Here is a 26,368-nt window from a genome sequence, read left to right as displayed (position 1 = left end):
ATCGGAATGGAAGAGTCTCATTCCTGACAAGTCTCTGTCATTACACTTCATACTGTTCGAGAATCTCATGGTACAAGGCCAGAAGCTGAATGATAACTTAGCCGGCCCGGCCCATGTTGTTCTACATTTCAGCATCATACGAGATTTTGTCCTTTGTTGTCATATCTTTTCTTGCTTCCCTAATGTCATCACAGGAATAATTAGGGGTGAGCATAGTTCGGATGGACGGTTTCTATCCAAGAACCGGGAACCACCCATTAAGGACCGATTTTAAAAAATTGGAACCGAGAACTGCTCATTGATTTTATAGACCCACCTAGGAACCGGACCCCACGGAACCAGTCTCACCAAACTTCTCGCGTCAAGATTGTAACAGGGTAAGTCATGAGTCCAGAATACTACTGTCCCCCGTTAAGAACCAACAAAGAGGCGGAAGGAATACAAAACGGAGAGCAAACGACAATAGCCAAAGGACTAATATTCTGCACAAGAGGCAACAACAAGTGCAAATCAGAAGAAACCTCCATAAAAATTATTAAAAAACCACCCACCAATCAATCCAGAAAGGTTTCGAACTAGGAGATTAGGCCCATTAGATCACACAGATAGTGAGAGAGAGTAGAGACTGAGGTGAAAGTGAGAGAGTGAGAGTTTCCGAACGAGATGAGCTTCACATTAGAGATTTATGATTTTTCATTTTTTAAAAATATTAAAAATTAAATAAATATATTTTATATTACCGGTCCGATTTGGGTGGACGGGTGGGCGGTTGCACATCTAGAACCGTGAACCGGACCGATATCCATCGGTTCTAATTCATTGGAACCGAGAACCGGACCGGTTCCCTTAGCAACCATCGGTTTTGGGCTAGTCCGATCCGGTTCTGGATGGTCCGGGCTGTTTCTGGTTCCTTCGCACACCTCTAGGAATAATGTTTTGTTTTTCAGGATCAATTATGGAATTTCTACGGTTATTCTTTATCCAGTGACGCCAAAATAGTGAAACAATGTGATTACAATGACACTCTCAACCTATCTAACTCCCTATTGATAGGAAGATTTGTCCAATCAAGCTTAGTAAAGTGGACGTCAAAGGTTCAAATTCAAGCTTTAGACACACCCGAAAATTTAAATTGTTCGAAATAGCCGTTGCTGAGATCTCATTAATCGTAAAAAGATTAAAGAAAGAGAAAAAAGTATATATTTTATGTAGATCAATCAATCTATTGGTTTTTGTCAACTTTTCTCAAACTGTTGTTTCTTCTTCTTTCATGTTCACATCGGAGAAGTTTACATATCTTTTGCTTCTTTACGAGAATCATCTAGGATTTGAGTATTTTAATAAATTTAAAGATCGAGATTCTAATTTAAAAGAATATAAATAAAGTACTTTCTTTATAATGTTCCTCCAAAGTTTAATCTGGAATTACTCCTTGTAGTGTACAACTCTTTAGTTCTAGTTTTTTTTGGGGAATTCTTTGGTTAAAGTTGTGAACTCTTTATGATTATAATTTATATTCAAAATATGCTAATTAACTAAGATTATCAACAAGGTTCAAACCCATTAGAAAGATCTTTTAATAGAAATTAGCTTAAGCACATTGGTAAATAGAGGAGAGGAAATAAAATCTGTATAAAAATGAATGGAAAATAATATGAGATGGTGGAATAAAATATTACTGTTTTGATTAATACCGACAGACTTCTATTTTCATCAAAATGTGTGGTTTTTGCATCTCAAAGCCAATGTCAAAACCGACGCGGTTTGAGCACTAAATCTTGAACACCCAAACTCCTTTAGGTACAAGAAAATCGAAGCGCATCTCAAAGCCATCTTTTGACCCGACTCTTCCTAAAACGGAGTCACTAACAAAAAAAATCAAATGCACACCAAAAAGTGAGATGGGATTTGATCTCGAGGTACTCTTGACAATTGAACCCCAAAAACATGTATGATCTTTTCATGTAAGGTCCCAAAACCCATCCTAGATTCTAAATCCTAGACACAATCAAAATGTATGTATTAGGGTGTGGAGGGGGTTGAGAACCTGATCGATCTCGACCCTTTTTTTATCCCTACGGGGGACTGAGATGAGAGAAGTATGCAAGTTAAAGGACTTAATTGAGCAGTTGAGTTGCATCATTGAAATGGGCTGGGTTGGAATAGGATGGATGCAAGAACAAAACCTACTTTCCCTCTCTTCACAGGCAGAGCAGTTTTCCTCCATGAAATAACGAGACCACTGGGCCAAGCGTGGGCGGACGCTATAGATTCATTGAAAAGACCACTTGCCACTACAAAAAAACACCGGATTAGCGACGAAATTTGCGACGGAAAATTTGGAAAAATCCGTCGCAAATCGAATTTGCGACGAATTTTGCGACGGAAAAAATTCCGTCGCTACTAGGTCGTCGCAAAATTTTGCGACTGAAAATTTAAAAGTTCGTCGCAAAATTGCGACGAAAATAAATTCGTCGAAAAATTAGCCATGAATACAATCCGTCGCAAAATTCGTCGCAAATATTTCGTCGCAAATTTGCGACGAACGCTATCCGTCGCAAAATTCGTCGCAAAATTCGTCACAAATTTCGTCGCAATTTCGTTGCAAAATTTCGTCGCAAATTCGTCGCAAAATTCGTCGCAAAATTCGTCGCAAAATTCATCGCAAAATTAGTCGCAAATTAGCCACGAATACAATCCATCGCAAATATTTCGTCGCAAATTTGCGACGAACCGTCGCAAAATTCGTCGCAATTTCGTCGCAAATTCGTCACAAAATTCGTCGCAAATTTCGTCGCAAAATGTATTCGTCGCAAATTAGCGACGAACTGTAATGATCGCAAAATTCGGCTTAAAATATTCGTCGCTATTTTTACATCATTTCGGCCATAAATTCTTGTCCATATCAAACAAAGGAGACAATGACATATAATTGAAACAGAAAAACGAACCAACCATAGATTTTGATAAACCAGCCACAATGACATATAATTGAAACAAATAACTGAAGGAAAGTTGTAGAGTCTGACATGATGCTATTTGATATCCAATCTTACAATACATTCAAAACATGAACTAAGAGACGGGACAACCATAGAAGACGCAGAAAAACCATACACAAGAAGACGCAGCTTTGGTACGATGGCAGGACACCAAAAGTAGTCACTTTTGTCGAGACCTGAGGAAATGTCGATACATAAATCGATCCGAATATAAAAGAAGCGTTTATGCATGGATGTGGAACTAGGTGTAAAATAACAAGAGGGTTAACAAAAATACGTTTCGGGACGAACATAAATGTTCTTACATATGAATATGAGTGAAATTATGAAAAACCAAGATTATGAAGCAAGCTTACCCCCGATTTTGAGAATTTTAACTAGAAAGTCTAGAGAAAATCATCATCATCATCATCATAATCAGCATTCTCGGCATCAATGTGTTGGTCATCATTGTGCCCATCACCTATTGGATTGGCTGGAGGTACAGGAGGATCGTCATAGCGATTGAGGTTAAGGTGTCGCATAACGAGTCTCATTTGTTGTTCCAAGTTATTTATTTGTTCGTCCTTCTGAACAAGTAAATTATTCAGACGATGCACTTCTTGGGTCAATTGCTCGTCTTGTCGTGACCTCCTTCGACCAGTCGCAGTGGATGATGAACTTCCAGGATTATTCGGCATGTACATCCTTGACAACGATCCCATCCCAAATATTTTCCCTTTTTTCACCCCACCCGTTGCCTCCATCCATAATGCCATATTATCAACTGATGGCCCGGACTCAGGACAATCATCACTACCACTAGCACTGCTCATTAAAAGTTGATCATATTTTTCCTACATTAACAATGTAGATGAAAATAAAATCACTATATATATATCTACCATAAATATTGAAAGCATTCACGATTTTTGTTATAGTTTACATATAAGCCAAAGTATAACCTTACATACCTTAACAGCTTTTGCTCGATCGCCAGTTCATGTCTTATCTTTCTTTTGAAATGTGCGTTCAAATGTAGCTGCAAATGTCGGTTCCGTCCCCAATTCTTGTGCCTACAAAATGTAAACATGAGTAATTGAATTAAATTAACTTATAACTCATTTAACAGACTTAGCAGTCGTTTGTGATGCTCCGCAATGTTGATAAAGCCCCAAAGATATGTGGTGACCCATCACTAGAACTAGAAGATTGATTCTTCTTATTCGCTCACGAGTTGCCGACTGCTCGATGCCCAAAATCTGTAATTGCCGCCCAATTGTCACCGTAAAAGAAAGACAGCTTCACTTGCTTGATCTTCGCTCTATTCATGACATTTCGCATAAAATCACCGTTTTTCTTATCGAAAATTCTTCTCACTTCATTGTCTTCCGCTTCCTCCCACTTGAACTTCCGCTGCAATGAATAAAAACACAAATTGAAAGTTATTATGATGATCACATATCCATAACCATGCACCAGACAAATATAGACAGATTTTGTAAAGTTCATGTCGGGGAAAATATCTCGGTCCTTTAGGTATCGAAAACTACAGAGTTGTTCTGGTCCCTTTACATCATTCTTGATCATCAATATACTACACCAAACTTAATTGGTGAGAAAATAAAATATGTAAAACTTACCTTGAACTCATTCCACCACATTTCTTTCACTTCTTATGGAACACTTCTGTAAGTAATATACTCTCCCATCCAAAAGTTTCTTACTATTTTGTTCAATTCCCTCACAACAGACGGAGCATTCGTGAATCTGCAATCATACGGATATTGTGCAACATCGACAATTCAGTTGACATCAATATCTAAAGCCCTAAATATTACATATACTAAAATAAAAATGAAGTACTTACGAATCTCCAAATGGGCATATGAAGAATCGGTTATCTTCTTGACCTGTGTTTTCGTCAATATTCGATTGTTCCGCCGAATAATGGGGTGGAACGGAAGGAGAGGGAGCTAAAGGAGATTGAACTGGAGGAGATTCAGTTCGCATGTGGCCAAGTCCCGTAACATGTTGTTGAGTGTTGGAGGAAGGGCCAACGTGTCCATATTGTGACGGACCATATTGTGGTTGAGGGTTAGATGACGGGACAGGGGAAGAGGAAAGGGCCGGGGACTAGGACGAGGAAGAGGCTTGTCTTCTATACGAATGACCTCCACATTTATACTGACAAGTAGGAAGGTTATGCGAATATGTAAAGAATTATTGACACGTATTACGGACACATAATGATGTACATGACGAAGCTTACCATTTTAATGGAAAGACTGAGAAAATGTTTCCTTGAAATGAGCCAATGTCGAGTGCTTATGACGTGCAATTTCCTATGAACAAATATATTATGAATCCCATTCATTTTGATATGAAACATCAATATATGAGCACGATATGGGTGGCCACAGGTATCAAACATCACTATATGAATCGCATTCATTTTGATTAAATTTTTTTTGACCACGTACAAAAATTTAAATTTCACTGAAAGTGGGTGGCCACAGGTATTCTAAGTCATTCTGTAAAGTTTTGTAAGAGAAAAATTGTTATTATTGGTAAATTTTTTTTGGGACCTAAAAAAAAATTTCACTAAAAGTTGGTGGCCACCGATATTCTAAGACATTCTGTAAAGTTTTGAAATTTAAAAAATTTTTAGAATTTTTAAATTATTATTTTTTAATATAAAAATTTTTCCGTGAAATAAAAAAAAATTTCCATACTAAAATTGGGTGGCCACAGGTAGTCTAAGCTATTAGGTAAAGTTTCCAAAATTTTTGTCCTTCTTTATTTTAATAATTTTTAGGGCACGTTAAAAAAATTAAATATAACTAAAAGTGGGTGGCCACAGGTAATATAAGCCATTCCGTGAAGTTTTGAAAATTTTTAAATTCTAATTTTTTTTTGGCCACCTAAAAAAATTTAAATTTCACTGCAAGTTGATGGCCACATGTTTTCTAGGCAATTCTATGCAGTTTTGAAATTTTATATTTTTTTAATTTTTTTTTCACCCAAAAAAAATAAAAATTTCCCTCACAATGGGTGACCACATTTATTTTAAGCCATTTTATAAGGTTATGAAAATTTTTAATATTTTAATATTTTTTGTCCCGGAACGTTAAAAAATCTAAATTTCACTCAAAATGGGTGGTCACTATTAATTTTTGCCATTTTGTGATATTATGACATTTTAGTTTTTTAAAAATTTTAAAAAACTTTTACGGTCAAATTTCATATTTATTGCCAACATATACCGTTTTTTTAATTTTCCGTAATTTTTCATGATTTTTTATAGAATTGTTCAATTTTCAAGCACTTTCTGTGAAAACGCTTAATCAATCACCCTATCATCATTTAACACTTAATCATCCACATAATAGACAAATTAACCAGTCGACTATCGATCAAAGCCACATGCAATCTTGAAATCGACCCGTAACTTAGCCAACGAAAAGTGATCCTAAATAATCCCTAAACAAGTCCGACTAATTACCTAATTATACTAACTAGGGTTTAGGGAGTTGCTTACTTGGTTCAAGGACAACAAAAACCGGCCGATCGAACAGTGGCTGTCCCGGCGCCGGCGTGGGCCCAAATGGTGACTAGTCGGCCAGGTGCTCGGCCACGACCGGGCGAACGACGGTGGAGCTCAACGGCAACGGTGTCGGTCGGCGGCGACGGCGTCGGGCGGCGGCTCGCTAGCGGCTTATGGCGCGCAGCGTCGCCGGGCGGCGGCGTACGTAGGCGCGGTGACCCGCGCGGCCGGCGATCGGGAGGCGGGTGGCCGGGTGGGCCGGCGGCGGCACGGCGGCGCCGAGGCAGCCGGGCGGCGGCGACGGTGACGACGCGTCGGAGGCGGCTGGCCGGCGGCGACGGTGGCTTGTCTTTCCGGCGTAGGCGGCAACGAATAAAGCGGGGTCAAGCTCCGGCGAGAGCCTCGGCCGGGCCGATGGTGGGCGAGCGACAATGCGGCGGTTGCGGGGCGACGGCGTGGGGCGGCTCTCCTGACGGGCGGGCGATGGCGGCGAGGCCGGGCGGCGGCGGCGGCTTGGCTCTGGCGTCCGGGCACGGCTCACGGTCATCTGGTCAGCGTTGCGGCGAGGCTTCGGCCGCTTTCGGACGCGGCGAGGCTTCGGCCGTCTGCTCGGACGCGGCGAGGGCGGCGAGGTGGGGCGGGGGCGAGGCCGCGACCGGCTGGGGGCGGGCGACGAACGGGGGCCGCGAGGCGGCCGGCCCGCGACCCGGACCGACGGCGAGGGCCTTCAGTGGCGACCGGCGACGGGCGGGGAGGTGCGGGGCGGCCGCGAGGCCGGGCGGCGACGGCGATGGGCTGCGACGGCGAGGGCGCGACGGGTGGGGGGGCGGGCGACGGGCGGGGGCTGCGGGGCGGGCGGCCCGCGACCGCCGACGAGCGGGGGCTGCGGGGCGACCGGAGACGGGCGGGGGAGCTGCGGGGCGGCTGCGAGGCTGGGCTGCGACGGCGACGGGGGAGCTACGCAGATCGGGCTTGGGCGGCGTCGGGGAAGGGGGGGAGGAGGGGGTAATAATGTTGCAAATTTGCGACGAACTTTCTGTGTCCGTCGCAAATTTCGGACGGAACTCCATTTTCGTCGCAAATTTGCGACGGACTTTCTATGTCCGTCGCAAATTTTCGACCGACAAAAAATTTCCGATGGAAATAAAAATCCGTCGCAAATTTGCGACGCAAATAAAAATCCGTCGCAAATTTGCGACGGATTAAATTATCCTTCGCAAATTTCGAACGGTAAAAATTCCCTCGCAAAATTTGCGACGGACCACTATAGTCCGTCGCAAATTTGCGACAGACAGGTTGAGTCTGTCGCAAACTTGCGACGGACTCCACTTTTTGTCGCAAATTTACGATGGACTTTTATGTCCGTCGCAAATTCTCGACTGACAAAAAATTTCCGACGGAAATAAAAATCCGTCACAAATTTGCGACGTAAAAAAAAATCCGTTGCAAATTTGCGACGGAAATAAAAATCCGTCGCAAATTTGTGACGGATTAAATTAGCCGTCGCAAATTTCGAACTGTAAAAATTGCCTCGCAAAATTTGCGACGGACCACTATAGTCCGTCGCAGATTTTCGACCGACAAAAAATTTCCGACGGAAATAAAAATCCGTCGCAAATTTGCGTAGTAAAAAAAAATCCGTTGCAAATTTGCGACGGAAATAAAAATCCGTCGCAAATTTGCGACGGATTAAATTATCCGTCGCAAATTTCGAAAGGTAAAAATTGCCTCGCAAAATTTGCGACGGACAGATTGAGTCCGTCGCAAATATGGACATACTACATGATCGTTGTAAATTTGTGACGTCTTTTTTTCGGTAAAAAATTTAGTATCTCATTTATTTGGGTCCTAAATTTGCTACGTCTTTTTTTCAGTCCAAAATTTTGGCATCTCAAATTTTGCAATGGAAATTAGAATATCGAAAATGTTAGGGCACGTTAATAATACTTGACTTGTCGGCATTTAGGGACAAAATTTCGGACGATCAATTAAAATAAAAAGAATAATCGACAATAACAATAATAAAAAAGCACAATAACAATAATAACAAGAACAATAATGATAACAATCAAAATAGCACTTGTAGCATTAATAATTACACATCTGTAGTGTTTTGTGACAAAAATTTTAATCTTCATTTTCGTCTTCGTTTTCGTCATCTTTCTGAAAATCAGATTTTGAACATTCTTGTACATTTAATTCGCAAATTTCAGTTGGATCCACATCTATCATTGCTCCACACGGATCTCGTAAAGTTGGTATGTTATATTCCTCAATTTCAACCGTATTACACACTTTCTCTTGTTGGTAGGCTCTATCCTTCCAGTGTTCCTCGATTTTCCTCCGTGCTTTGATTTTACATACAGCCCACCAATCAGCTTTGTCACGTTTCAAACTAGGATATAATGCATAACATACTTGAATTGCTTGTTGTGCCAAGACAAATGGTTCATACTTCATATACATTTTCTTGTGATTTATTTCAACCAAATTGAACTTCGTATGCACCTTCATTCCTTTGACGGGGTCGAACCACGTGCACTTAAATAACACAACCCGCATCATTAATGGTCTAGGGTACTCTATCTCTATGATTTCATCCAATAAGCCATAAAAATCATCTTCTGAACTGCCACCATTGGATGACCGAACAGACACACCACTATTCATTATGGATTTTCCCATTCCATATTCTTGAGTATGAAAATTATATCAATTTATGAAATATACTGGCCAACTTCGAACTCTTAACTGTGGACCCCATGACAGATGATATAGCAATCCTTGCCCTCCAATTTTATCATAATTACTGTGAACCTAAGGTTACACATGCAAAGTCAATAATATATATTATACTAAATGATGTATATAATTTTAATAACTTGATTTTGATCTATAGGCAACTTACATATGTCTTGAACCATACTGCAAATTGTTCATCGCACAAACGGTCAAACTCATTTGGTTGTAGTCCAAATATTGAAGTTTGGAAAATCCTAATATTAAAAATCATATAAATATTAGCAAATATTTGACACACAAAACATATATTTGCAAATTTACACTTACTTGAAGTATGGCTCGACTTCTGGGCAGTTCAGTAAAATATAAGTACGAGCTGCATGAAATTCTTCGCTTGATAAGTAACGAAACTGACATGCGCCGCTTGGTCGACCCAGATAATTGAAAATAGAGAATGCTGTGCAATTGGGATCAATGGGGCCCTCATCATTTCTCGCTTCTCTCCGCCTCTTGCACCGAACGTGCGGCTCAAAATAGTATGATGCAAATGTTGTCACTTCTTCCACAATATATGCATTACAAATTGAAGCTTCAACACGTGCCTTATTCTTCACTTTTTTCTTCAAATGATATAAGAATCTAGTTGAAATAGGAAGAAGCTTATCGGAACATATTATATGATAAACTAATTTGAACTGTATTTTAAAAAAAACATTACCTCTCAAATGGATACATCTATCGAAATTGGACGGGACCTGCAACTTTGGCCTCATAAGGCAAGTGAACTAAGAGATGCTCCATCGAATCAAAAAACGCCGGAGGAAATATCCTTTCTAAGTTGCAAAAAATAATTGGAATATCTCTCTCTAGTTTTTCCATGTGCGATGCTTTTAACACTGTCGAGCAAATATCATGGAGGAAATTGCTTAACTCTGTAATGGCGCCCCATACAAAGTTCGATAGAACTTCCTTCAAAGCTATTGGAATTAGTCTTTCCATCAGGATGTGACAATCATGACTCTTCAAACCTGTGAACTTGCATTCATTTAAATCAACACATCTCCCGAGGTTCGAAGCATATCCATCAGGAAACCGCACAGATTTCAACAATTGACAAACAACTCGCCTCTGCTCTTTATCCAATGTATAAACTGCTTTCGATTTTGGTCCCCTGCTGCTTGCATCCACAGCTAGTATTGGCCGATCGCAAATATCTCTTATATCTTTTCTTGCGTTCAAGTTGTCTTTCGTTTTTCCGGCGACATCCATCACAGTATTTATGACATTGTCGAAAACATTCTTTTCTATGTGCATGACGTCAAGATTATGATGAATAAGATGGGCCTTCCAATATGGTAGATCCCAAAATATACTGCGTTTTGTCCACTTATGTGTACTTCCGTACGCAAAAGTCGTGCTGTGCGAGTTCTCAACAACTGTTGAAAAGTCCTGCACACGCTCCCAAATTTGATCGCCGGTCAACCTCAATGGTGGACGCGTTCTTTCAGTCCTATTCTTGGTGAACTCTTTCTCATTCCTTCTGAAAGGATGACTTGGCGGTAAAAATTGTCTGTGACAGTCAAAATAGCTGAGCTTCTTTCCATGTTTTAATCTAAATGACTTTGACCTCTCCAAACATATCGGACATCCTAAGATCCCAGCTGTACTCCATCCAGATAACATTCCGTAAGCTGGAAAGTCATTTATCGTCCAAAGAAGGGCAGCCTTCATTACAAATGTTTGATCGGTAGAAACGTCATACGTAGGGACACCTTCAACCCATAGCCGTTGTAACTCCTCAATCAATGGTTGCATATAAACATCTATCAACTTTTTCGGATTTTGCGGCCCTGTCACGATCAATGTCAAAAATATATAAGGTGTCTTCATGCACATACCAGGTGGAAGATTGTACAGCGTTAAGATAACTGGCCAACATGAATAACTTTTTCCTGTTTTCCCAAATGGAGCAAATCCATCGGCACAGAGACCTAACCTGATGTTCCGAGGCTCTATCGCAAACTCAGGGTATGTTCTATCAAAATGTTGCCATGCCTCCGCATCTGAAGGATGACACATTAGACCCTATTCTGTTTCATGATTTGCATGCCAAGTCATGTGTTCAGTAGTGGCTTTAGACGCATAAAGCCTTTGTAATCTGGGGATTAAGGGTAGATAAAACATTTGCTTGCATGGTCTACACTTCTGATTACGACCCGGCCTCCTGTTAATCTTGTACCTAGGTTGGCTACAGAATTTGCAAGATTCTGCATTTTCATCATCTCTCCAATATATTATACAACCCCTACTACATACATCAATCCTTACAACTGGAAGACCTAAGTTATCCACTAGCTTTTTCATATCATAAAAATCACTTGGCATGATGTTATCACGAGGCAATGATTCCCGCATTACTTCAACAAAAGAGTTGAAGTAATCCGTAGACACATTATGCTATGCCTTGATATTTAATAGTCGGGCTGTCACCGATAACTTAGTGTGGTCGTCACAACCTGCCCATAAAGGTTCATCTGCTGTTTTCAACACATCCCGGAACTGATTAGATTGAAAAGTTTCATTATAGACATTCTCATCAAAACCCGTTACTCCTATATCTTCCAATTGTGAAGCATGACTAGTACTCACTTGTTCACGTGTAGGAGTAAAACTAGTACTTGCATGATTTGATTTTGTGACAAAATTATAACTAGCTGCATCAATCACCATCCTCTCGTATGGGTTCAATTGCTCATAATAGCCACATTCTTCCCTAACTGAAAATTGGTCACTTCTTCCATATCCTTCATCAGATATAAATGATTCACTATGGGAAGTCCAATTATAATAGTTCGGACTAAACCCAAATATAGTAAGGTGTTCTCTAACTTGATCACACACAAGAAATTTACCATTACCGCACTTTTTACACGGACACCTTAACTTATTTCCATCCATGAACTCATATTTACTACTAGTAAAGTCTAAAAATAGTTCCAACCCAGTACGAAACTCATCTGTCAATCCTTGACGTCCAGGTAAGTTCTTATTATACATCCAAGCCCTTTCTCTTTGCATTGTGTCTGTATTAAAATAAAAAAATTCTGGTAAAATATTTAAAATATCATATCTATTGTTCTTAATTAAAACCATAAAATTTTGGAAATTATAATTTTTGTTATTCACGCAACAATTAATATGAAATTGCAAAAATAGAAAAAATTATCATGTAAAGAAGACTTACCCAAATATTTGACTGAAATATTGGTAGGAGAAAGTGGTCAATTTGATGAGAATTACAACGTCCACTTGGATTGCGAGACCTTCAATTAGACACATACCCAAAAAGAATAATCACTTAAGAATCATTTTTTTAATAATTTTTAATGTGCGATGGAAACGGAATTCATCCCTCGCAAATTTGCGACGGAATCAAGGAAATTCGTCGCAAAATTTGCGACGGATCCTTGATTCCGTCGCAAATTTGCGACGGAATTTTCATTTATTCGTCGCAAATTTTGCGACGGAAACTATTTCTGTCGCAAAACGGCTTGGCCGTTCGGCCTCATCCAAAGGCCGGCGAGGTGTCGCCGGTCGTCGGTCGTTAAACCGGTGATGCAGATACGAAAAAAAAACAAACATAAACATATATAAAATAAGAGAAATTACAATTCTACGATGAATAGTCACGAAGCTAGCTATGATACTTACCGGTACAAAAACTTCACCGAGATTAATATGTGCGTGCGCGGATTTTGCTGATTTCAGACACATGAAAGAGGGAGAAAAGCGAGAGAGAGCGAGAGAGAGAGAGAGATAGGGTTGGAATATCACGGGCTGATAAACTACAAATTTGCGACGGACGTTCGTTTTCGTCGCAAATTTGCGACGAATTTAGCGACGGTTTTTTTTTCCGTCGGAAATTTGCGACGAACTTTTGCGACGGATTTATTTTCCGTTGCAAATTTGCGACGAACTTCTTTCCGTCGCAATTTTGCGACGGTTTTTTTTTCCGTCGGAAATTTGCGACGAACTTTTTTCCGTCGCAAATTTGCGACGGAATTAGCGACGGTTTTTTATTTCCGTCGCAAATTTGCGACAGATAAAAATTCCGTCGCAAATTTCCGACGGATTTTTCATCCGTCGCAAATTCTGTCGCAAATTTGCGACGGAATTAAACCGTCGCTAATTTGCGACGGAAAATATAATCCGTCGCAAATTTTGTTGCAAATTTCCGACGGAAAATTTCCGTCGCAAATTTCCGTCGCAAATTACATGTTTTTTTGTAGTGTGCGTTATCGTTCTCTTGATCAGCCATGCGGATACAAGAGACACTCAAGGCAGGATTTAGAGTTGGTAACATTTTATTCTAATTCTGTTTCGAGAAAAACATTTTGCTCATTTTCTGGTGCTTGGGTCACTTAGAAAAATGAGTCAACTGAAAATATTTTCCTATCAAACTTTAAATTCAGGAAAATAATTTTCTCTTTAAAAATTCAGAAATCATTTTCCAAAATATGACTAGATATATAAGCTGTGCGCATCAACTTGTGTAGGGCTGTAGCTAACGCGTTAAGTATCCCACATCGGGAGTATGTTCACAAGAATAAAACTCAAAGGAATTGACGAGGGTCCTCACAAGCGGCGGAGCATGTGATTTAATTCGATGCAAAGCGAAGAACCTTATTAGGGCTTGACATACCGCAAATCCTCTTGAAAGAATGGGTGTTTGGATCATAAATTCTGTGGTTGGGTAAGGAAACCCCAATGCTCGTTGTTGAGTCCTTGGTAGCGAGGCCAAGTCCTTAGAGCCTCGGCCTGGGTCCATCTAGGCCGTGCTCGAGACCTCAGCCACCGTGCCTAGGTCTGTCGAGGCCAAGCCCAGGACACTAGTGTCCGTGCTCAGGTCCTCGACACTTCTGTTCAGTTCTATTAAGGCCGAGCCTCGAACCCTGGCGCCCTTGCCTAGGTCCTCGACTTTCGAGATCGAGTCTATCGAGGCCAAGCACAGGCCTCCCGTGCCCGTGCACAAGTCCATGACTTCCGAGCTTGGGACTTTTGTGCCCATGCCTCGGCCGCCCATGCTAGGTCCATTGAGGCTGGCCCTGGACACTGGGTGCCCAGGACCAAGTTCCTAGTGCTTGGACCCGGGTGCTCGGAACCAAGTTCCCGCTATTCGGACCAGGGTCCAACGAGGCCGGGCCATAGTCCTCGGCACCAGAACCTGGGTCCATCAAGGCCGTGCTTGGGACCCCAACGACTATGCCTAGATCCATCAAGGCTGAGTGCAGATCCCTGGAGCCATGCTCAAATCCGTCAAGGTCGAGCCTAGGACCTTGATGCCGGTTCCTGTACCTATGCTTGTGCCCAAGATGTCAAGCCTTAGGTCCATCGAGGCCAAGCCTGAGAGCTCGGCACTTGGACCTAGGACCCCGACGGCGCTTGAGCTCGAGCTCGAGCACCGGGGACCCAAGCCTAGCCTTGATGGATTCTAGCCCGGCATTGAGGACCCAAGGCACTAGCATTAAGGGATCCAAGCTTGGCCTAAGGCCAGTGACCTAGCCATTGCCTCGTCAATGACAGACGGAGGGAAAAGGGGAAAAAAGAAGAGAAGAGAAAAGAAAAAAAGTAAAGAAGGAAAAGAGAAAAAAGAAAAAAATTAATAAAAATTTTGAAAAAAATAAAGTATTAAATTATTTTTAAAATTTATCCACGTCAACACTGGCTTTGTCAAGTAGAACGGCCAGTATCCATGTCAATCATTTCTGGCCAAAATTGGTAAAACATAAAAATGTTCAAGATTCAATTAATACAATTAAAAAAAGTTTATAATTGAATTTTGCAAAACTGCAGTATGTTTAAGACTTTTCGAGACAATTTTCCCGGGAGAAGAACACTAGAAGTGCCAAAACTTGTGTACGGCGCTCACTTTAGTGCCAAAAGTTTTCGTCGGCTCACTTAAGTGCCAAATCGGAGGAAAAACGATCACTTAAGTGCCAACGGCGAGAAATTCCGGCCAAATTAATACGTGGTTTTTATAATTAAAATTTTAATCTTAGTTGGATTTTTTTTTAAAATAAGTTTATGTGGCATTTCCATGTGTACATTTAGATTTTTTAAATATTTTTTCTGATTTTTTTTCCTTATTCTCTTTTTTCTTCTTCTATCTCCGGTCACCGGCCACGGCCAGCCGCCTGGCCCCGCCTGGACGAGGCCGTCGTCGCCCGCCACAAGCGAGGCTCGGCCGACCCTCGCCTGGGTGAGGGCGGGAGAGCCCCGGCGAGGGTCAACCTTGCCTTGCCAGATCCGGCGAGGTCGGCCGTCGCCGTGGCCACGGTGGCCTCGGGGGGCGTGGCCTTCCCCCGGGTGACGGCCGGCCTAGCCTCGCCGGGGTTCGCCCTCGCCCAGGTGAGGCGAGGCCGACCCTCACCAGATCCGGCGAGGCCAGTCGTCGCCTGGGGGAAGGCGATGCCCCACGAGGCCGCCGTGGCGACGGTCGGCCTCATTGGATCTGGCCAGGGTCGACCTCGCCTCGCCTAGGCGAGGCCGGCCGTCGCCAGGCCATGACGACCTCGCTGGGCATCGCCTTCCAGGGCAACGCCCGGCGAGGTCGTCGTGGCCTGGGCGACGACCGGCCTCGTCGGATCTGGCGAGGCGAGGCCGACCCTCGCAGGGACTCGCCCGCCCTCGCCCAAGCGAGGGTTGGCCGGGCCTTGCCTGTGGTGGGCGACGGTGGCCTCGTCCGAGCGAGGCCAGGCGGCTGGTCATGGCCGGTAGCTGGCTTCCGGTCACCGGCGGTGATTGGAGGTAGAAGAAGAAGAAAGAGAAGAAAAAAAGAAAAGAAGGAAAAAAAATCAGAAAAAATATTTAAAAAATCCAAGTGTACATGTTAAACTACGTTGTTTTGACGTGTACATGTTGACTAAACTTCCGGTGAGCCACATCAGCTTCAGAAATTAATAAAAAAATGCCACGTCGGATTTTCGGCCAAATTAACCGGAGTTGGCACTTAAGTAATCGTTTTTCAAAAATTTTGACATTCAAATGATTCAAAATAAAATTTTGATACTAAAATAAGCGCCGTATATAAGTTTTGACACTTCTGTCGCTCTTTTCCCCAATTTTCCTGGTTGCAAGCATATTCCCTAATCCGAGAGCCGGGTACTATTTCGGATGCTGCACGCACGATCGGACCTTCCCCCGAAAAGAGACGACGACGCTACCAATTACCAAGCGGCAAGTACACGAGCAGACTCGCTCTCCAGCAGATAAAGTTCACACCTTTATCGCATCTCCTCAGACACCTCGGACACGACAACTCTCCCCTCCCTCGAAAGCCATGAACCGTCGCTCGCCGGAACTGCTCCGACCAACCTGATCCTCGTACCCTGCCGCAGAGGAGCAAACCATGAATCCCCTCTGCAGATCCCTGGACTGTCTCTCCGCAAAACCTCCTCCTCCGCCGCCGCTCAACCCCCCGCTCCGCCTCCGATCCGCCGCGTCCCTCCACTTCCCTCGCTCCTCCTCCTTCCTCGGCAGCCCCGGAAACCTCAAATTCAAACGGACCCTCGTCCCGAAACCGCTCCGGCGAGCCCCGGTCAGCGCCTCCGCGGCTGCGGACATCGACATGGTGAAGGACAGGGAGGGTGTCTACGCGCCGAAGCAGAAGAAGGTGGTGGTGCTGTGGGACCTGGACAACAAGCCGCCGCGGGGCCCGCCGTACCAGGCCGCCACGGCCCTCAGGCGGGTGGCGCAGAACTTCGGCGAGGTGGTCGAGATGTCGGCGTACGCGAACCGGCATGCGTTCATTCACCTGCCCCAGTGGGTCGCCGAGGAGCGCCGCGAGCGGAAGCAGCTCGACATTCTCGAGCGCAAAGGTGTGGTGACTCCGCCCGAGCCTTACGTTTGCGGGGTGTGCGGCCGAAAGTGTAAGACGAATATGGACTTGAAGAGGCATTTTAAGCAGTTGCACGAGCGAGAGAGGCAAAAGAAGTTGAATAGGATGAGGTCTTTGAAGGGGAAGAAGAGGCAAAAGTACAGGGAGAAGTATGTAGCTGGGAATCATAAGTATAATGAGGCGGCGAGGGTGTTGATCAAGCCAAAAGTCGGATACGGTTTGGCATCGGAGTTGAGGAGAGCTGGCGTTTTGGTTAAGACTGTGGAGGATAAGCCACAGGCAGCGGATTGGGCCCTGAAGAAGCAAATGCAGCATTCGATGAGTAGGAGGATTGACTGGTTGTTTTTGGTGTCTGATGATTCGGACTTTTCGGAGATGTTGAGGAAGGCAAGGGAGGCGAATTTGGGGACGGTTGTGGTCGGGGATTGGGATCGGGCATTGGGAAGGCATGCCGATTTGTGGGTTCCTTGGAATGGGGTAGAGAATGGGGAGGTTACCGAGAAGGATTTGGTGCCCAATAGGCGGAGAGAGCGGGAGGACTCTGATGGGGAGGACAGCTTCTTTTCGCTTTCAGTCTTTGATGAGGACGTTGATGGAGACAGTGACTTGGACAATGTAGTGAATGAGCTTGTTGCAGGAAGGTCTGCGATTGGTAGCGTGAGGATTTCGGCTTTTTCAGAAGGGGAGGAAGAGGAGGAAGAAGAAGAATGGGACACAGAGGAAGTATTCAATGGCTTCGTGTTGGGGTATAGTGAGGATGAGGAAGATGTCTACTTCTGATACAAAAATTACATCTCTCATTGTCAAAGTTTGTTTCAAAGCCATTTGATAATTGAATTGCAATGACATTGTGTCCAAGAGCTGATCATATCATATGGTTACCTGGAAAGAGATGGCCATTTGGACGAATTGGCAACTAATTAGCTGGTTTGTTTCCAACAAGTTTGCGTACAAAAGTTGCCTGTCTGTATATTATACACCACATTTCTCAAAGGCTTAACTCTCTTACTGGATCTATCACTTGGATTAACAACAATACAAGGCTCATTTTGTGTCTTCTCCATCAACAACTATTTCATTCCGAGACAGGATAATAAATCTGCTCTTAGGATAAATGCACCCTTATTATTTCCATGTCATCTTTTATTTACATGTCTTGTTAGGATTTAAATCCCAATGGAAGGAAAAGATTTGAGTCAAGTCTCCGTTTTGATTGAATCTCGAGCTGAAGAACTTTTGCAAATGTTTTTTGTGCGTTCAGCATAACCATTTGGAGGTGCTCATAAAATTTCTACAACAACATTCCTAGATCATGGAGATTGAGTACTTCTCTTTGGTTTTCAGATGTAATATCTCCGTCTCACTGATGCTGGGAGCTTACCATAAAGACGGACAATATAGACAGAGATATATTCAGGACCGCGTGGAATTTGTAAGATGGATTTGATGTTTTATGAGATTAGAATGCCCCCCTGAATCTTTAACAATTTTGCGTTCTGATTGACTTTTGATTGGGGAAAGGAGAACATGGTACATTAGAGGATTGTCTACTGATTATGGCACAGTGTTTAGTAGTGGGACCATATGAGGCTGCTTTAGTTTTAAGTGGTGCTTTTGGTATTTGCTATATAGAATATAAGCCAAGCCATACAGGAGAGAGTGGAAGTAAGTTTTGGTCTGTCAACTGGTTCTGATCATGCTTGGCTGCTCAAAGGAGAGTCATGACTGGATTTTTTGGCCTTCAAATTTTTTGCAAGTTCCATTTTGCTATCTGATTGCACTTGGTGAATTCCGTGTAGAAAGTTAGTACAAAAGGTGGCTTGGTGTAGAGTAGATTACCTTTCCCGTCCTTACTGGAGTAGTACTTTATGATTGTGAAGTATGAACTCATACCTTCTCAAGTGTCTTTAGCTATTTTGAAGTTTGTTTGTCGAGTGTTGTCACTAATAAGCATCGGTCAACTCCTGGAGTTGCCATAACCTTGTAGTTGTTCTCTGTGTCTAAAATGTAGAATAGAATTCACCTTTTGCGTTTTTCTACTGCTCTATAATTCGCTGCATGAAAGGAAACACAACTATTTGCTGTCGATCTTTTCAATTGTATTCGTACCTCAATAGTAGTACTCTTCACTTGACCAATTGCAAACTTTTGAGTGGATGTATAATGAAAATGCAAATAATTGCTGGTGAAGCAACAAAATGCTCCCACTTTTGTCGTTGCTAGGAGACGTTTGTGGCGTTGCTATGTTAGTGAGCAGAAAACGACTCTCCGGTGGGATGATGGATCATGTAGTGGTAGAGCTTCTTTGAGTAGTTTGATGTATTTGGAGAAACATGAAGGTGTTCTCATCTTTTTTGGTGTTGAGTTACTCGACACCAAGGAGGGAAGATACAGGTATGGTGGAAAGGAGTTTGCTTGTTTGACCTTTTAGTTTGAGATTCAGATTAGCGTCTGCACGGCGTGCGATGATGAGATCGATAAATGTGAATATTGCAAAATGAATGGATCTCATGCTAATCAATCTTATGATGAGATTGATTATTTTTTGCATTAGCACGTCCTCTGTAGCAGAATGATCTCAAGGTAGGGATGGAGACCAAGTACTTTTATTCACCAAGCCACTGGTGCTTGTTGAGAATGCATGACAAGCCAAGCTTATATATTGCATCAGGTACATAAGCTCAAACCTCTAACAGAAGGCCCACCTAGGGGGACTTTGTTCTCTTGAAGAAAGATGTGGGCTTCGAACTGCTCAAGAAAAGCCCTGGCTGCATCCAAAGTGTTTGATGAAATTCCCTGGAGAGCTCTTTCCTCTTATTTCAGTACCTTAGTTTATCAGATTCCCCATTCACATTGAGCCTAACTACTTTCCATCTGGGTCCTCTTTGTCTCAAGTCTTTTTGTCTCCACGGCAACAAAGAAGGAATCCATAAAACTTAGGGATCCTTAGTTTCTTACGGAAGGCTTAGGATTCTATGGGACCGGCCGTTTAGCTCAGGTGCTTGAGCGCCTGCATCATGATTGGCCCGTGCCTAAGTTGTCGTTTCTGCTGAATTTCGAAGATGTTTGCCAAGTTGACATCCTAACCATAAAGGGTTGGGTGTTGTGTCCCGGGCCTAAATCGGATTGGCTTGGCTTCGCATGAATGGAACAGCACCCTTGAAGCCCCTCTTCTCCATTCGACATGGCTACAGCCAGCCAGATAGTGTTTCTTTCTCGAACACAGCGCTTACATCTACCCTCGGTTGGGTGCAGTTCTATAATGCCAAGCGTGAAGGTTCTTGGATACAAAGCAAGAGCTCGGAGTGATGTTGGCGCTTCCGGTGGCATTTGACATGAAACACAAGATTAGGTCTTAATCGAATTAGAGGACTGTGAGGCGAACCCACAAAATAAGTTAGGCTTAGTTGTTCTCCGTCCCAAGTTCAGTAACGGAGTTGGCAGCCGGCAATGGCCTCTCGTCTTCCGATTTGACCCATCCCTTCACCTGACCAGCCACCTTCGTTTGCTACTTCTTCGGGATAATTGTTCAAAAATTCATAAATCTATTGTACGGATACAAAGCAAGAGCTCGGAATGATTTTGAGCGCTTCTGGTGGCATTTGACATGAAATACAAGATTAGGTCTTAATCGAATTAGAAGACTGTGAGGCGAACCCACAAAATAAGTTAGGCTTAGTTGCTTTCCGTCCCAAGTTCAGTGACGAAGTTGGCAGCCGGCAATGGCCTCTCGTCTTCCGATTTGACCCATCCCTTCACCTGACCAGCCACCTTGGTTTGCTACTTCTTTGGAATAATTGTTCAAAAGTTCATAAACCTATTATATGGATACCAATTCAGTCCTAAACCTTTCAATTGTATTAATTTAGTCCTAAACCTTTCAATTGTGTTCTAAACCTCTTGAAGATTTATCAATCTAGTCCCAAACCCATTATTCGGATAATTGGTTGGAAGGACTACATTGAGAAATCGTCAAAAGGTCTAGCACTGAATTGACACAATTAAAAGATTTAGGATAGAATTGATATCCGTATAATAGGTTTAGAACTATTTGGACAATTTTCTCCCTTACTCCCTTCTTTATATTTAAAAAAAAACCATATTTAGTCCAATCAACAGTTCATTAATTCGCGTATGCAGATCTTTATCAGTGCGTCAGTTGTCAAATACAGAAATCCACAAGCAAATCACCACCACCGCTCGAGTCATTGTATCGTAGCGGAAGCCAACCCTTCTTTATCATACTTTTTTTCTGCTCTGTGTGATCGTGTGCAGAGAAGTTGATCGACCTACCTACCGCCCAACGCGTACAAGTCGCTCTTTTCTGCTGCTGCTTTCCATAAAAGTCCATTGCTTGTATCGCAATCCCAACCAAGGTTATCCAGAACAGCTCTCGATTTAGCAAATTTTTAATTAAAAAAAATGGGAGGATGTATTGATTAAAATAAGCCAAATTGCCAGCACACAACAAATCTGGATTTGGAGTACCCCGTTTTCCGCCTACTCTTTCGTTGATTTCTTCCTCTTTTTATATCTGCAAATTGTGTGTTGTTTTGTGGTTCGTGGCCATGGTACGGGGTTGGCGATTGCGTGGACGGAAAGAAACTACTACCTCCTTTCATTTTCTTGCTCATTATTGGGTCTTCGTCTTGGCACCGACCCCCAATATGTTAAATTTCTCGGAAACTTTCCCGCTTTGTCAATATTCCTACGTTTCGGGGAAACTTTCCCGCTTTGTCAATTGTCCAAATAATCTTGAACTTATTATGCGGCGGTCAATTCGGTACCAAGTCTTTCAATTATGCCAATTTAGTTAAACCTTTTAACGATTTATCAATGCAGTCGTTCCGGCCAATTACCCGAATAATAGGTTTAGGACTACATTGGCAAATCTTTAATAAAAGGTTTAAGACTAAATTGACACAATTGAAAGGTTTATGACTAAATTGACAAATCGTCAAAAGGTTTAGGATTAAATTGGCACAATTAAAAGGTTTAAGATTGAATTGGCCGCCGTATAACGGATTTAAGAACTTTTTGGACAATTATCACACATATTTGGATAAATGAATTTTGGAATATTTCTTTTTTTAACCCGAAACAGCCAAAACGTTCACGACAGATATATATTTTGAGCAGTAAATTCACTCATAATTTCTTCATAATTGTTGAAAATTTGAAAATAGTATGCTGGGTTTTGTCGGGAAAGCCAAAAAAAAAAAAGTGCTTCTTGCTTTTTACTTGATCCTAAACAGACGTGCCGAACCCGAATGTATAGGTAGGCAACGCGGTGGGAGTATTATATTTGATCCACCAAAGTAACACAACACGATTTGTATGTTACAGCGATAAGGACCCATTGACATGTCATGACATTTCTTTTCATCCATCACCTCCCTAACTATCTTAAGGGATTTTGTTCTAGTTTCGAGTTCATATCGGCCACGATTTCGACACGGTAGTCGGATGTCCATGCCGGAATCGAAACGGAAAAATGGATGAGGAAAGGGGGGGGGGGGGGGGGGGCAGGGGAGGGGCTCCGTTAACCATACTTTGTAACGAAATATTTCAATTTCAATATACCGATTACACACGATACAAGAGGGACGGCGTACTGAAAAAAAAAAAGAAATTTTTTTTCTCGTTAATTAAGAAAAAAACTTTTCTTGTTCACATAACCCAATATAAAAAATCGGTGTAACCATGCTCAACTCATTATTCCCCACGAGCAATATATCACGCAAGAACTATAACACTTCCTTTTTTCTTTTGTACACCACGTCTTCTAAACGTCGCATATGCCCGCATTACTCTTAAGAAACCGGGCATGTCGATCGAACGTACGCATTTAGCGTAACGGTTACACAATCGGACACGGAGTAATCCCTAACTGCACGGCGCGAGTGATTTTGTACTTGGACACGTCGGCGTCAAAATGCAAAACAACATCGCCGCTCCTTCCTTTTCAAAGACGTAACTTGCACCAATTGACGTGCACGAATTTCGGCCCCCCCCCCCGCCACATCTTCCCCCCCTCCTTCCTTTGCAGGCACGTGCCCAAAATCCACCCCGCGGGAAAACGCCACGTGACGTTGAAAAAACACGTGTCAACTTCGTCAAAAAAAGACAGGTACAAAACCGTCCCCCGACAGTGCCGATTAACTGAACATAACGAATCCCCCACCCTTCTCATCACCGACGTAAGAAATTTCCTCCTTCCTATGCGCGCCAAAAGAGAGAGAGAGAGAGAGAGTGTGACGGTCTTATGTCGGCCGCGTTTTGAAGATTAGTAAGAGGAGGCGGCTTCGTGGTCGTTTGCTGCAAAAGACGGCAACTTGTCGTGCCCATCTTGCCAAATTCATCTCCCTCTGCACGCCCCCCCTCTCTCTCTCTCTCTATTTATACCCACCCCAGTTCTTGATCTTCTTCATCCTTAGTCTTGCCAGAAAAGACCGATCTTTGATTCTTCCCCCACCTGCCTCTCTCTCTCTCTCTCTCTCTCTCAAGAATCAAGAATTCAAGAGCTTGTTATGGAAAGCGAGCGCTACGACGCGGTTATGGAGGAGAAGCAGCGGATCAAGAGACGGCCGCCGCACCAGCAGGGGCGGCAGCAGCAGCAGCAGCAGGAGAGGCCGTACCGGGGTATCCGGATGAGGAAGTGGGGCAAGTGGGTGGCCGAGATCAGGGAGCCCAACAAGCGGACCCGGATCTGGCTCGGCTCCTACGCCACCCCCGTGGCCGCCGCCCGCGCCTACGACACGGCCGTCTTCTACCTCCGCGGCCCCTCCGCCCGCCTCAACTTCCCCGACCTCATCTGGCGCGAGGGGCGGGACTCGCTGCGGGAGATCTCGGCCGCCTCCATCCGCCGGCGGGCCGCCGAGGTCGGGGCCCAGGTCGATGCCGTCCAGGTGCAGGCGGCGGGGGCGGCGGCCAAGCCGTGGCCGTGCCGGGCCCCGGACTTGAACGAGTACCCGAAGCTGGAGGACTTGGAGGAGATTCATCACGAGTCTGTCTTTTGAATTACTTTCTTCATGGGAAGAACCAGGTTCAGGAAGAATTACTGATCGCCCCAGATGAAAGAGGCATTAATTTAGGCCAGGGCTGGTGAGACTGAAGGAGCAAATGAAGAACAGCGATCTCTTTGCGCGCGCAGATCAGCGCAACGTCGGTCTCCAGTTTTTGTCAAGAAAAGAGATTGTAGAGCCTCTTAGTTCTTCGAGTGTGGCAGGAGAATTGATTTCTATTTGTTGACCGTAATTTTTCTTTCTCTTCTTCCTTTTTTTCAAAGAAAAGAGATCAATCCAGCGAAACGATACCGACCAAGAACACAATACTAAATGAATGCTTGCTTATGGTCTAATTAATTCTTGCAATTCGATATCGTCATGTCACAACGCAAGATCTCGTGAACCTGAGAGGCTGAATGTTAGCTGTCATGTCGTGCTGCATAAAGACGAACTTTTTTCATGAGTTTGTTTTCTGGGATCTTTTGAAAGCTTGAGTTGAGTGCGCATGGTCCAGGCTTTAGCAGGATGGTGGTGGTTTTTACAGGGTGTGCGATAGAGATGCGATTTGGCGTTCTTGTTTCCGAGTCACGAACTGCCCCACCAACAACGTGCCTGGGGACACCACCGAAGCGGCAGGTGACCACCACATAGATTAGAAAGTTCAGCAGAAAGAGATGATGGAAAAAAGCTGTGGCGATCTATCGACCTGAAGCGCATTCATCAGTCCCACTCAGACTCGTGTTTTCTCGTGGTAAGCAATGGGGGAAAAGTACCGAAAAAGTCATAAATCTATCGCATTGATATCAATTCGGTCCAAAACCTTCTAATCAGACCGATTTGATTTTAAAACTTTCCACATTGATACCAATTCAGTCTATTCGGTCAATTTAGGCCGGAAATTGTTGACGTGGACGCCGGACGTTCTACGTGGCACGGCCGCCCGGTGTTGACGTGGACATTTTGAATTACATTTTAATAATTTTGAATAATTTTTATTGTTCTTTCTTCTCTTTTATTATTATTTTATTTTTTTCCTTCATTTTGATCAACGAGGATCACCCTTGCTGGCTTTTGGGCAAGGGCTAGTAAGCCCTCGGCCAGGGCCTTTGCAGCCCCATCGGCTCTAGGCGAGGCGACCCTCACTAGCGATTGGCAAGGGCTTGCTGGCCCTCACTAGCGACCAGTGAGGGCTTGCTGGCCCTCACTCGCGACCGGCGAGGGCTTGCTGGCCCTCACTCGCGACCGGCGAGGGCTAGTCATTGACGAGGGTTGCCGGCTAAAATGAAGGAAAAAAAGAAAGAAAGAAAGAAAGAAAGAAAGCATAATAATAAAAGAAAAGAAAAGAAAAGAATAATAAAAAATTCAAAAATATAAAAAAAAAATGTTCACGTTACCAAATGAAGGCTCCTTTTATTTCGCGGAAAATAACTTCCAAGAAAATATTTTCGGGATATTCCGGTGTTTAGTTCACGGAAAATAAACAAGTCAAGGAAAACATTTTCCGTTAATGGAAAACACACCTTCAAAAGTGGGAAAAATGATTTCCCTCCTCCTTCTTTCACCATTCATTTCAATTATTTTTATTATTTTTTTTTATATTTCTAAAATTTTATTTTTGAAAACAAACAGGTCGATGAGGCTCGAGCTCGCCAAAGGACGGTGAGGCTCAGGCCTCACCAGAGGTTGGCAAGCGAGCTCGCCAGATCGCGACTCGCTAGACCACCTTGCGAGCTCACCTGTGGCCGGTGATCGGTCATAAAAGAAGCGCAAAAAAAGAAAAGAAAAAGAAAATTTAAAAATAAATTTTTAAAAAATAAAAAATAAAAAAATTATTAAAAGTAGTGCATGGAGAAAAATAAAATCAAAATTTCCAAACCAAATAGCGGAATATATTTTCCGGGTCTTTTTCAGGTTTCAGCCAAACACTGAAAAATTGTGTCATTTTTCTAGGTAAGTGGCTTCTTGGAAAACATTCGAGAAACATCACATTTTCCACAAAACGCGAAACGAATGGAGAGGAATTTTTAAATTTAATCATCTAAGACTGTTAATCAATACAGTATGACCAATAACAACGATGGATATTTTTACTCCAAAAATATCCTTTATACATAATTAAGTTTCTTTTAACAAATTCAACCTTAACTCATTAATAAGTTATCACCCTTTCATCAACAATCCATTCATATAAGTT

The 26,368-nt window shown here is 43.0% G+C and overlaps 3 protein-coding genes across 3 annotated transcripts in view; all 3 read left to right on the top strand.

Annotated features, from left to right (window-relative positions):
- Window positions 1-16,613, top strand: part of LOC115685625 (F-box protein At1g47056-like) — an 86,994-nt gene extending 70,381 nt beyond the window's left edge. Inside the window, exons 2-3 of the mRNA XM_056311391.1 lie at window positions 15,831-15,864; window positions 16,571-16,613. Of these exons, the coding sequence (XP_056167366.1) occupies window positions 15,831-15,864; window positions 16,571-16,613 (77 nt within the window). The remainder of the gene's footprint in view (window positions 1-15,830; window positions 15,865-16,570) is intronic.
- On the top strand, window positions 16,467-18,282 carry LOC115685618 (uncharacterized). The gene has a single exon (XM_030610705.2). The coding sequence runs from the start codon at window positions 16,679-16,681 to the stop codon at window positions 17,945-17,947; it is 1,269 nt and encodes a 422-aa protein (XP_030466565.1). The 5' UTR covers window positions 16,467-16,678; the 3' UTR covers window positions 17,948-18,282.
- A 5,298-nt stretch (window positions 18,283-23,580) lies between these two features.
- LOC115685620 (ethylene-responsive transcription factor RAP2-1-like) lies at window positions 23,581-24,527 on the top strand. Its single transcript, XM_030610706.2, has one exon. The coding sequence runs from the start codon at window positions 23,698-23,700 to the stop codon at window positions 24,184-24,186; it is 489 nt and encodes a 162-aa protein (XP_030466566.1). The 5' UTR covers window positions 23,581-23,697; the 3' UTR covers window positions 24,187-24,527.
- The last annotated feature ends 1,841 nt before the right edge of the window (window positions 24,528-26,368 follow it).

This window comes from Syzygium oleosum, unplaced genomic scaffold (assembly GCF_021117445.2).
Source record: "Syzygium oleosum isolate NSW1041296 unplaced genomic scaffold, Sole_v2.1 Sole_v2.05, whole genome shotgun sequence".
Classification (NCBI taxonomy): domain Eukaryota; kingdom Viridiplantae; phylum Streptophyta; class Magnoliopsida; order Myrtales; family Myrtaceae; genus Syzygium; species Syzygium oleosum.
Note: the sequence above shows the minus strand (reverse complement) of the source record. Positions and strands in the feature narration are given on the sequence as shown.